The sequence below is a fragment of the Microcaecilia unicolor genome, chromosome 6 (genome assembly GCF_901765095.1).
Source record: "Microcaecilia unicolor chromosome 6, aMicUni1.1, whole genome shotgun sequence".
NCBI classification, from domain to species: domain Eukaryota; kingdom Metazoa; phylum Chordata; class Amphibia; order Gymnophiona; family Siphonopidae; genus Microcaecilia; species Microcaecilia unicolor.
In genome coordinates this window covers 141,474,263-141,487,692 of record NC_044036.1, presented here as the reverse complement: position 1 = coordinate 141,487,692, position 13,430 = coordinate 141,474,263, and the positions used below count along the sequence as shown (strand labels likewise).

General features: G+C 39.1%; 1 protein-coding gene across 3 annotated transcripts in view; it reads right to left on the bottom strand.

Annotated features, from left to right (window-relative positions):
* LOC115472709 (interactor of HORMAD1 protein 1-like) overlaps window positions 1-13,430 on the bottom strand; it is a 45,258-nt gene that overhangs the window by 17,141 nt on the left and 14,687 nt on the right. For all 3 annotated transcript variants that reach the window (XM_030207071.1, XM_030207073.1, XM_030207072.1), the window contains exon 4: window positions 9,641-9,801. In XM_030207071.1, the coding sequence (XP_030062931.1) occupies window positions 9,641-9,801 (161 nt within the window). The remainder of the gene's footprint in view (window positions 1-9,640; window positions 9,802-13,430) is intronic.

Genomic DNA, 13,430 nt, shown 5'->3' with positions numbered 1-13,430 from the left:
GATTCAGTCTGTCTCTCTCTCTCCCCCCCACACACCAAACAGAAAGCAATGGCTGAGGGAAGAAATTCACCATTTTTCCACTCTCTCAAGGTGCCTAAATTAACTGAATATAATTATAAGCAATGGGAGCTAAGATTCAGATGTCTCCTTCAAGCAAAGAAATTAAGCATATGTTTAGACCAAAACAGAACAGCTGAAAATATGGCTGAATGGGACAATGCAAACTATTATGTGAAGTGCATGTTTTTTGAAGCTCTCTCAGAGAAACAAGCCATATTGGTGGAGGCAAAAGATACAGCAAAGGAAATTTTAGAAAAACTGAGAACTATGTATGCAACTACATATGCAAAACAGCAACCAATTTGGTTGGCAGAGTTGAATGAAACCAAATTAAGGGATAAAAGTAAGTGTAATGATCACATTATGCATCTTATGTCTTCATTTCAAAAGCTAGAACTTTCTGGAATCCCCATGTGTGATGCATTGAAAAGAGCATTTCTTTTTACCTCACTATCAAAGAAGTTTGATGTTTTTAGGTCTGTGAATGAAGCCATTGAAGGGCAATCGTTTGAACAGGCAGCATCAAAACTGAGGCAGGAATGCATAATTAATGATTCTGAGGAGATGTGTTCTCAAATACAGTCAGAGAGAAATGAAACAAATTTCTTGGCAAAGAATAGAGGAAGGCGGAGCTATGGGAAAACTCCACCCAAGGGCAAGCTGATTTGCTACTCATGTGGAAAGGAGGGACATGTATCTAAATGGTGTAAGGAAACACAAAACACCCCCTCTAGCTCACCTAAGCCAATGGAACAAAAGAATTTTCCAACCAGGAAATGTACAAAGGACAATGATAAACATAAGAGCTTTCTAATGGCAGAAAAATCTTTGACTATGGTAAATAATAATTCAAATGAAAGTACTTGGATTTGGATTCGGGGAGCACATGCCATTTAACCAATTGTAAGGATTTCTTTCAGGAAATGTGTCCAGAAGAAGGTATTCTTAATACTGCAAACGCAGGGACTGCTAAGATCCAAGCAAAAGGCATTGGATTCTTAAAATGCAAAGTGTCTAATGAAGTTAAAGAAATTCCTGTAAGTGATGTCTTGTATATTCCCCAAGCAGTTTGCAATATGCTTAGTGTATCTACATTAGATAAGAAGGGATTTGTGATTCATTTTGAAAACAGTAAGTGCACAATCTCTAAAAATGATGAAGTGTATGCTGAAGCTTTTATGCATAATGATGTTTATAAACTGAGCATTTCAGGTGAAGCCTCACATATGGCGCAAGTAAGGAAGAATGATGGTAAATGTAGTCTGGAAATCTGGCACCGCCGCCTGGGACATCGTGATTTTAAGGTGATCCAGGCTCTTTACAGTAAGCAACTTGCTACAGGCATTGAAATAAGTGCAGATACTGGTAAAATGGAGAAATGCATAGACTGTGTTACTCAAAAAGGTGTGAGACCCTCATTTCCTGCATACACAGGAAATAGGAGTAATAAAGTACTGGACTTAATACACAGTGACTTATGTGGACCGTTTAATATCCCATCATTGGGAAATAACAGATTTGTGCTAATATTCTTGGATGATTTCTCTAGATACTGTGTGGCCTATTTGCTGAAAGAAAAAAGTCAAGTCACAGACATGCTGAAGAAATACGTAGCCATGGTGAGCAATAAATTTGAAAGAAAACCAAAGGTTCTTCAGACCGACAATGGTGGTGAGTTCACTTCACAAAGCATGCGCACATTTCTACAACAAGAAGGCATTCAGCATATCACAACAGTAGCTTATACACCAGAGCAAAATTCTGTTGCAGAGAGAAAATTTAGGTCACTTGTGGAAATGACCAGATGTATGCTGTCAGATAGCAATCTCCCTAAAAGACTATGGGGGGAAGCCATTCTCACAGCAGTGTACCTACAAAACAGAATGCCAACTAAAGGCGCTGAGCGCACACCACATGAGACATGGCATGGTAGGAAACCAAACCTGTCACACATAAGAACATTGGAAGTACAGCATATGCTCATGTACCAAAGCAAAGAAGGCATAAACTGGATTCCACAACAGAAGGGGCATTTTAGTTGGCTATGCTCCAGGACACAAAGGATATAGAATTTTGAATCTGAAAACTGGCATTGTTGGCATAAGACATGTTACATATTTGATGAAAACAAAAGGTTGATAAAGGCTGGATTATCCCAGATGAGCCTTATCATCCAGAATATGAAACTAGAACCATAATAGACATGCCAGTGTATATAAATGCCATACCAAGGCAGATGTCTGAAAGCAACTCATCTGTATCTAACGAGGAACAGGCAGAGGAAGCAGACACAGAAAGGATCATTGAAGAAGACAGTACAGTTGGAGAAGGGGAATCAATTGGAGAAGGACTCTCAGATTTAGAGGATGCGGAAAGGTCGGACCAACCTGTTGTCAGACGCTCATCCAGGGAAAACAAAGGTGTTCCACCCCCAAGACTGTCTTACCTAACAAAGTCAGCAGAAGCTCAAGAGCCCTTAACATGGGATGAGATTGAGAAAATGCCAGCAGAAGAAGCTGCTGAATGGCGTAAAGCTGCACAAGGAAAAGTGGAAAGGTATAAAGCCAGATTAGTCGCAAAGGGATATCTTCAAAAATATGGAGAAGATTTTGATGAAGTGTTTGCACCTGTAGTGAAACACACGACAATTAGAACACTTCTGAGCATTGCAGTCTCAAAAGGCATGCAAGTCAACCACATTGATGTGAAAACAGCATTTCTTCATGGAGATATAACTGAAGACTTGTACATGGAACAGCCAACAGGTTTCATAAATACAAAACAAAGACAGCTAGTGTGTAAATTAAACAAAGGTCTTTATGGATTAAAGCAAAGTGCAAAATGTTGGAATGACAAATTGCATGAAATATTGACAAATTTAGGATTTAAGCAAGGTGAAGCAGATAAATGCTTGTACGCTAGGTGCAGAAATGGACAATATGCATACATTTTAGCTTTTGTTGATGATCTGCTCATTGCAAGCGAAAGTGAGCAAGAGTACAAGGACATTGTAAAATATTTAAACCTGAATGTTGAGATAAAAGAACTTGGTAATGTGTCATACTATCTTGGTATAGAAATTGAGAAACAAAATGATGGTTCTTATCTTCTAAGCCAGAAGCAGAAAATAAATGAGCTTATTGAAAGTTTAGGTATGCAAGATGCCCAAGTTGTAAGCACTCCCATGATCACTGATTTTCTGAAGGATGAAACAGTAAGAGAACCTTTACCAGATAACATCCAATATAGATCAGCCATAGGTAAGCTTTTATATCTAACTACCACATACAGGGCTGATATAGCAAATGCAGTAGGAATTTTGAGCAGAAGGGTCAGCTCACCTACCAAATCAGATTGGACTGCAGTTAAAAGGATGGTAAGGTATTTAAAAGGTACCATTGATTGTAAATTAAAGATTTCAGCCAATAGTAATCCAAAACTAATATGTTACTGTGATTCAGATTGGGCAGGGGATCATTCTGATTATAAATCCACAAGTGGATATGTGTTTATGTATGGAAATGTACAAATTTCTTGGGCCAGTCATAAACAAAGTATTGTGAGTCTGTCTTCTACAGAAGCTGAATATGTGGCTGTATCAGAAGCATGCAGAGAACTGATGTGGATTGAAAAACTTTTGCTGGATTTTGGAATAGATGAACAGAGACCAATCCAGATAATGGAAGATAATCAGAGCTGCATCAGACTGTCACAGAATGACAAGGTTCAGTCACGCACCAAGCACATCGCAACGAAATATCACAACGTGCGAGAGCTGGCGAAAGAAGGGGTTATCAGTCTACACTATTGTCACACCAGTGAGATGACAGCTGACATCATGACCAAACCGTACCCAGAGAACGTTTTTGAGAATCTGCGAATAAAGCTTGGACTTTGTATGAATTAATAATTGCATGACAGTTATGCATGAGAAGGGGTTTGTTGGAATAATGTATTGTGTTTTACATGCATTGTCTGTCAGCAATGTTTCTTTTCTTTCTCTGTGATTACTCTGTGACCTCTGATGTGAATTGCCTAGAGAGGTCACACCCATGCAACTTCCTGTGGGGGTTAGGCACAGCACATGGAGCTCATGATCTCTCCTAAGCTGAGGATCTATGGTGGTGTGAGCATCCATTACCATCTAAGCACATGGAAAGAGCTGATAATCCAAATGTATAGTATTATGTATATATAAGCCTGTCTGAATATAATCTAACTACAAACTGTGAGTAAACAGATGTTTTGTTACTTCAACTTTAAAGTGACTCAGCAGTGAATTATTCTGGGGAGTATGAGAGAGAGATGAAGAAAAGAAATTAACATTTCTAAAGCTGAAGCTGTGTGTATAAAATCTGCTAATTATTTACTACAAATAATCCAACTGCAAGGATATCTGTGTAGCCATTTTCACAACAATGCTGCCTGACAGACCTTCCTGTTCCGTATTTTTCCCATTTATAATTTAAATGTTTCAGTTTATAAACTGGTTGTTCAGGATGGATGTCTCCAGCGTAAGGATGTCCTTCTCATGTATTTTCGAACAGGAATCTGGACGTATTTCCTGTTCAAGAATTGCTGTGAGATGGAAGGGGTCTTTTTGGACATTATGAGCAGGACATCCAAATTCTGACTTGGCCGTTCTTTTGAAAATGCCTTCCTATGCTTATCCAGTTAGCTCACACCACATAAACAATTGTCTTAAAGCTAACAGATAATTTATCTAGTTACGTTTAGGGCAGTATGTTCAGGCAGTCCTACTTTAATCAGATATTCAGCTAACTTGTCTGGTTAAGTTAACCAGATATGTTATCAATGAATATTTGCCCCCTTATATTACAAACAATTTGTATCCTCTTCTGTGTATTGCAATTAAGACCAGGGTAGATATTTATTGTTCCATAGCTTACACACAATAAGAAAAAACAATAAAAGTGACTGAAGTGGTTAGTTTGCAATTCTGAAACTAAAACCTACAGAATAAGAAAATATAGAAACTGTTTCTTTAAAAACTTTGTAGAAATGGTTTCCTGAACAATAGATATATCTGTTAAACTGCTAAAACTCAGAACCTGGAAGTCTGAATCACCTTGCTTGAAACAGGTAATGATTTTATGACTAAGAATGTCATTCTTCTCAAAAAAGTGAAAAATAATTAACATTCTTTCAAGTTCCATAATTTGCATTACATTAATTTTCCTGTTTTTAAAGTGATCTTACCTGTGGACTAGTTCTATCTTTGGAAAATCTTGTACATTTCCACTAAAGACCTACCACCTTTTAAAAATGTTTATTTACATATTCCTAGTTTTAAATGGTATAAAGTTTGGATTGACAAGAAGTTGATAGCCTGGATCTTGCACTCAGCTTGGTAACTAGAAATTGAGGTCCATATTACATGAAAGAGTACACTTGTTTCAGAACTGGAAAGGAACTGGTTTTAAAGTTACTTCTATTAAAAAATCACATTTGTCTTGATTGTAAGATGATTCTTTGCACATTATTTGAAAAACTACTTTTTCTCATTTTGTGCTGAAGCAAATTCTCTTTTTTGAATGAGACTCATACCTGAGCTCCTTTTTTAAATTAAAAACTTCAATCATATTCAATATATCCTTCATTATTAGAATATTTTGAAAGCCCTCAATAAAAGACATTTTTAAATTCCAATTATATAAGACATAGGTGGGTGCTATGTTGGAAACCATTACTCAGGTGGATAACAATTTAGCTGGTTAAAAAGTGCTGATTGAAAACTGCCCACCCTCTACATCTCTCTATATAAAAGGCAACACCAACGTTCTATGAAGCCTCCAGACGGAAGTGTGAAGGGGGAGAGATATCCGGTTCCCCATGAGTGTCTGCCCCGCCCTCTCTGTAACACAAACAGTCAGTGAAGGAAAACAGCAGAGCACAAATCAAATCGCTGGCTCTGTAACAGTGAAGGACTCAGAGGGGGGAGGGGAGAGAGGCCAGAGGGCAGGGACACACACACTCCCACATGCACACAGAAGAAAACCTGCTAGCCCCCGTTTCATTTGCATCAGAAACAGGGCTTTTTTACTGAAGGACTCAGAGGGCGGAGGGGAGAGAGGGCAGAGGGCAGGGACACACACACTCCCACATGCACACAGAAGAAAACAGTGCTAGCCCCCCGTTTCATTTGCATCAGAAACGGGGCTTTTTTACTAGTAGTTAATAGTACTTTTACCTGCACTGTGTGGAGGCATTCCTGAGGGCAGGGTTAAGCTGGGAGGTTTGCACATTTTTTCCACAGAAAAGGCAAGGGAAATTCTCTGCAAGTGCCTTTTGCTGGCACTAGGCTTTTGATTGAGTCAATCATGTAGAAATAGGTCAAAACATATGCCAAGATCCTCTCACTGCATTTACTAGTGACAAATTAGACTTCACTGTTTTCATTATATTTCCCTCATCCACTACTTGTGGCCTTCTTGCATAACAAACCCATAAGTCATTCCTCTGCATTGTATAAGCTTGCAGCCGTGCGCTAAAGACATTATGCACTAAGGTTACAGAATTCCAAAACAGTACCAACTAGTGCCAATTAACTCCAATTATTACCAATTATTGGTTAATGCCAATTAGCACCTAATTTAGCAATGAAGATACCTGCATAACTGCCCTTATAATATAACCTGTGCATGCAATTTTGCTGCTAAGCGTGAAAATGTGTGCACAAGGTTAAAGAATTAGGGGGTCAATGCATAGGAAATAACTTCTCTGTATATTCTATAAGTGCCTAAAAATTGATGCTAAAAATGTAATATGCTTAGCATGATTCTATAAAGAGTAAGCGTCCTTTAAAGAAACAGGCTTAGGCATAAACTGAACCTAACTCTAGACGCCTGCAATTAGGCTTGCTATGAGCAGGCTTAAATGCTGGCGCCTACAGTTGGATGCAGTTTGACCATATTCTAAATCAACATGCATAACATTTGGGAACGTCCCTATCCACGCCCAAAATATGTCTGTGCATTAGGATTTATGCGCACATCATTATAGAATATGATATGTGCATAAATCCTAATTATTGCCAATTAGTGCTGATAAATGGTTATCACCCAATTATCAGCACTGATTAGTTTATTGCTCAATTAAGTTACACACGTTAAACTGAGTGTGTGCCAAATTTAATGAATGTAACTCATAGCGCCATATAGTTGCACTTACTGCATTTTAGCAATCAGGTCCCTAAATTATAAAGCAAATGATTTTAAATCTAGGTAAATTATTCTCAGAACAAATTTTCTGGTAGGCTTGCTGTGGTCCCAGTTCTTGTTGGTGGCCACGTTAGTAATATTCCTCTAACATACTCATTAAAACTTAGCTAATTTCTTCATTTGTGATAGCTGTAACAAAAAAATCTTTGTGAAAAATGCTGCTATATCTGGTGTAAATTGATGAAATGATCTTGTCTGTCTTGGGGTAAATAATTGAAGATGGTTAAAAACAGAATTAACCCTCAGAACTGAGTGGATCTTCAGCTGCTTAGAATTATTTGAGTATTTTCATAATGTGAACAACTTGGCTGCAAGTATTGGGGACACACAAATCACCTGGACCCGATGGTATTCATCCCAGAGTACTGATAGAACTGAAAAATGAACTTGCAAAACTATTGTTATAATTGACGTGTTCAATGGCAGATATCTTGCTATATAAACTGTGTTAGGTAAATATATACCAAGTAGCAATACACTTATAACTTTTTATTCTAAATTAAGCCATTTACTGAGGAGGAAAAGACCTCAGATGATCGGCTCTTTCATGTGAACTTTTGTACACAGAACTGCCGATGGAACCTCTTCACCAGTCTTGAAAACCTCCTAATTCATTTATTGATATATTATTGACTTAGAAGAGATATTTCTTTAATATTTTTTTTGTAATCTATATATATAAAAGTCACCTCCAACGTTCCAATGAAGCCTCAAGCCGGAAACTTGAGGCGCCAGAGATATCCAGTTTGGCCTGCAGTCAGTGTAGCTCTGCCCTCGCGTCAAAACGCGATGACGTAGAGGGCGGGGCGGGCCTGCAGTCACTGTACCTCTGCCCTCGCGTCAAAATGCAATGACGTAGAGGGCGGGGCGGGGAAGGCACAACGCACGAGTTCCACAGATCCTGTGACAGCAGCGGGGAGTCCCACACATTCAGTGACAGCAGCGGGGAGAGTGCTGCGAACTTTAATCACAAACTCGCAACCAAGTGACTGAGGGACGGAGGGAGGGAGAGGGGGGTGTGGAAATTGGAAGGGAGGGACGGAGGGAGGGTCTGGAACTCGGGAGGGAGGGAGGGAGGATGGTGGTGGTGGGGGATTACCTTGCTAGTGCCCGTTTCATTTTTATCCGAAACGGGCATTTCTCACTAGTTTTTATATATATTGACATTTACTTATTATGTAAGGCTTTTCACTGAAAGGACATCTCATGATATATAGGAAAGAATGAATAAATATTTATCTTAGTGCAAAGATTTTCTCAGCGGTTGTCTCAATAGAGCATCTCCGTTTCGCAAACAGCTTCTTTGGGAGATGACCAACTCTATGTCAATCATTATAGTGCAGACTCTCTGGCTTACTTGTCCTGTTTACTGACTCATGGAAATTTTTGGTGGGTCTGGTTTAAAGATGGTGTCTACTAAAAGTAGAAATTTAGGTTTATTCTATAAAGTACGCCTAAATTAAAGCAAATTTCATTTCAATGCTATATTTTTAGGCATGATATATAGAATCTAGTTCATGATTTCTATCTTGTTTAGAGCAAAATTGGTATATCTAGTCGCTTTTGTTTCATTTTGTTTAGGCTGTTTCAGTTGTTGTTGCCTGTTTATTTTATGCATTGCTATTTGTTTTATGCTTATTTTATATATACTAGTTTTCAAGATGGTTTGGTATTATGCTATTGTATGGAGTGAAGTCTCATGCAGATTGTTTTTTTGTAAATATACTCTGCCTTCTGCAGTTTTTTCTGAAAAGATGGCCTATAAATTATTAAATTAAGTTTTAAATTCAATGACGTAGGTTGACGTAGAGCTTCCTCCAATATTGAAACTGGATTTTGATGAGTGGCAGTGGGTGGCTCTAGCAGAGAGACGAACAATCAGGGGACTCCCTGGTAGTCGCGATGTTGTATTCTTATAGTTTGATATAGTTTTACTCTTGAACATCTCTATTTAGAGGGAAGTGGTGTTGGGTGTTATTAATAGATTCTAGGTTGTTTTCTCTACACAACTTCAATGCGCATTTGTACACTTGGATAGGAGTGGAAATTGGGGAATTGGGAGTAGGGGGGAGGGCGGATAAAACACTGATGGTGGATTTGTCATATTGCTTTTGCTTTGTTAGTTATGAGACAAATGGTTGTATACAGAATTGGCTGATTGTTCTGTATGTTGGCTTTACTACTACATCATCAATAAAATTGTTGAAAATAAATTCAATGACGTAGGTACTCTTTGTTTGCAAATTACCCTGCTCCTAAAGGCTTTCAAGTACATAAATGTGTACCTTTGTAACTAGGGTGCCTTAATGAAAATTTACTCTTTAAAGTCCTGTGCATACCTTTCTTGTTTGTCTTTTGCTTTTTTCCTGTTCTCCTCAAACTGCTCCAAGAATCCTTTGGGCTTTCCAATGCCATAACTATGCAATGGACCTTTTTCTTTTCCATCACCCCCAAACAGATGCGGCCTTGTCTGATATTTTACAAAAATGCTGGATTCACTCTATGACATAGAAATATAGTAATAAAATAAAATTAAGGCCCTTTAGATGTACAATATTAAAAAACTTAATTGTAATTTATTTATTTATTTGTAACATTTGTACCCTGCACTTTCCCACTCAATGGCAGGCTCAATGATTATGCCTACCAATTTTGTTAATAATCAGGGCTGATACAGTGATATATTAAGTACCTTAGACAAAACCTCAGCCTTGTGTCCCTCCTATTAATTTTCAAGCTCCTAGATCCCCATTCAGATTTTGATACGCCCAACCATCATTATCACCCCACTACCACCTCTCCTAGAACAATCCATTAAAAAAAAACACATAATTGAGCTCAAAGCTTAATATTTAAAAGTGTGGTCCAAATGCCATTTACCTGGGAAAATGGCTACTTAAAATAGTACAAAACAGCAAAAAGAAAGCACAAAGCGCCTTCAAATTAGGGACACATCCTTTTAATGATATAGCTTGAGCAACAATCTTGTATTGATGACCCGACACAGGCTGTGGTGCACAGCGTCTGTGTCAAGGGATTTTTCTTGAGCAATTCTGGTCATAAAGATCTGATGCACAAAACAGAGATGCCTCCTTTCTAGTCTTCTGCATAAAACTGCAGGCTTTGATGTAAGATCTGAAGAAGCGAAAAAAGCTTATTCTTCTATGATCAGTACCCACCATCTCTGCAGATAAATGTAAGTGCTGATGATTTGTTCAGTATCGGTTGAGAATTGGGGCTAATTGTTTTGCTTTCATTACAGCAACTCTTTGTCACTGCTGCAACCACCCCCCATCCATCCCCAAAGCTTCCACCATTGGCAACTAACTAGTCTTGACTCATGGCAAAGTTGGTTCTGTTAATAACCAGGTACGTGGGTATAGGTAGATGTTGCTAGCAAATTTGATTTCTCTTAAAAGCAGAAAAAACTGTGCTGTAATCTAGTCATGGTGGAACGGTATATATTAGTTGCAGAAGAGCAATAAGCAAACAGGGTTGATATTCAAAATGCTTTAGTTAACCAGCTAAAGTGCTTTTATAAAATCTGCTGGATACATTTTGGCTGGACATACGTGGTCACTATCCGGTTAAAGTTTACTGGCCATCTCACCTGCATATATTGTCTATTTATTTAAAATATTGTAGGCCTATGATATTTGGATTAAGTTAAACAGATATCTTTAAGATGCAAAATTCAGTAGCTCAAACATATTCAGCTAAGTTAGCAGAATGTATTTAAGCAGATTAAATATTGCAGATATGACTACTACTACTACTTAACATTTCTAGAGTGCTACTAGGGTTACGCAGCGCTGTACAGTTTAACAAAGAAGGACAGTCCCTGCTCAAAGGAGCTTACAATCTAAAGGACGAAATGTCAAGTTGGGCAGTCTAGATTTCCTGAATAGAGGTATGGTGGTTAGGTGCCGAAGGCGACCTTGAAGAGGTGGGCTTTGAGCAAGAATTTGAAGATGGGCAGGGAGGGGGCCTGGCGTATGGGCTCAGGGAGTTTATTCCAAGCATGGGGTGAGGCGAGGCAGAAAGGGCGGAGCCTGGAGTTGGCGGTGGTGGAGAAGGGTACTGAAAGGAGGGATTTGTCTTGAGAGCGGAGGTTACGGGTAGGAACGTAAGGGGAGATAAGGGTAGAGAGGTAAGGAGGGGCTGCAGATCGAGTGCATTTGTAGGTTAGCAGGAGAAGCTTGAACTGTATGCGGTACCTGATCGGGAGCCAGTGAAGTGACTTGAGGAGAGGGGTGATATGAGTATATCAGTCCAGACCTAATTAATTTATTCAAACATATGTGTTTCTATGTTTTTATCTGTTCAGTATAACAATCATATAAACTTTCCTTTGAAAAACATTTAAACAGCCTCATGTACTAAAGTGTGAAGTGACTTTGTAAAAATATACCACATGAAAAAAAGAACAAAGCACCTGGAAACTATCAAAACACTACATTTCACGCATTTGACACTATTTCTCACACAAAGTGCCCTTTTACAAAATAATTTCATAAAAGTACACTTTGCAGTATTAAACTTTTGTATCAAACGAGGTTTATTTAAATTTGGCATTAACATGCTGCTAAGGGTCAGTGTGTCATTTAATAAAATGGTCACCATGGGATAGGATAGCTCCTGCCCCTTCCTCTCCTGAAACTTCTAAGGTGAGTTGGTGAATCATGGGCTCAGAAAGGAGGGGGGAAGATGGGAGAAGGGGAATGGAGGCGCAGGATCCAGGAAGGTCAGGATTTTGTTTTTCCAGCAAAAGGTAGAGGGCTTAGACAGGCTCAGGCAGTTTTAACATTTCCAATTTGAGCTACCGCTGGGAGGGGTTAAGGGGGACTAGTAGCCCACCTGGTTTCAGAAGCCCCCTGGGGGCAGGAAGCCTCCAATGCGAGCTAAGTGGTCCTCTGTCATTTTCAAGAAAGGGGATATTTTTAAAAAAGTTTTTTTGTAATGTTGCCATGGTTGGGAATGTGCAAAGTTACCAGTCATGACAATTCACAAAACTTTTTTGTGTAATTTCGTTGCACATGTAGACAAGACAGGAGCTTATTTGCGTTCTGTAGCCAAATTCAGCAAAAACACACTCTAACCTGCAAAAATTGTCATTGATACAGTATATAAGGCCCAAATTTACTCCTAAATGAATTTTGCATAACTGTGTGATGCAGAATTCTACATCTGTCATGCAGAACTGGCATGGGGACCAGGAAGAAATAACAACAATGTCTGTGTGGTCCTTTAGAAAAAACTGCAGCACTGGAATCCAGGACATCAAAGCAAAATGCAGCAGAGATACAGTGACAGCTGTGTGGGCTGGAAAACAAGGAGGCATGCAGTAGATGTTAGTCACCTTGTTTTTCCTATATGTGTCAAAATACCTCTGTATATACATATACCTGGAGGCATATTTTCAAAGCACTTTGGGAGGCTAAGTTCCATAGGTTTCTATGGAACTTTGGGAGGCTAAGTGCTTTGAAAATGAGCCTCCTGGTGTGAATTCTGAATGAAAATTTTAAAGAATGCCCCATTTTGAAAAATAACGTCTTTCTATATTGTATCTTAAATTATTACTCTAAGGCAGTGATTATTGTGTTATGTGGGTTAATACAGTCTGCAGAATTTGGCAGAATTCTAAAATACCCACCTCCCCGCTCCCCCCGTTTTCTATTTCTGTTGATGGCTCTCTCATTCTCCGTCTCCTCAGCTCGAAACCTTGGGGTCATCTTTGACTCTTCTCTCTCCTTCTCTGCTCATATCCAGCACATTGCCAAGACCTGTTGTTTCTTTCTTTATAACATCCGTAAAATCCGCCCCTTTCTTTCTGAGCACTCTACCAAAACCCTCATCCACACCCTTGTCACCTCTCGTTTAGACTACTGCATTCTGCTTCTTGCTGGCCTCCCACTTAGTCACCTCTCCCCTCTCCAGTCGGTTCAAAACTCTGCTGCCCGTCTTGTCTTCCGCCAGGGTCGCTTTACTCATACTACCCCTCTCCTCAAGACCCTTCACTGGCTCCCTATCCGTTTTCACATCCTGTTCAAACTTCTTCTACAAACCTATAAATGTACTCACTCTGCTGCTCCCCAGTATCTCTCCACACTCGTCCTTCCCTACACCCCT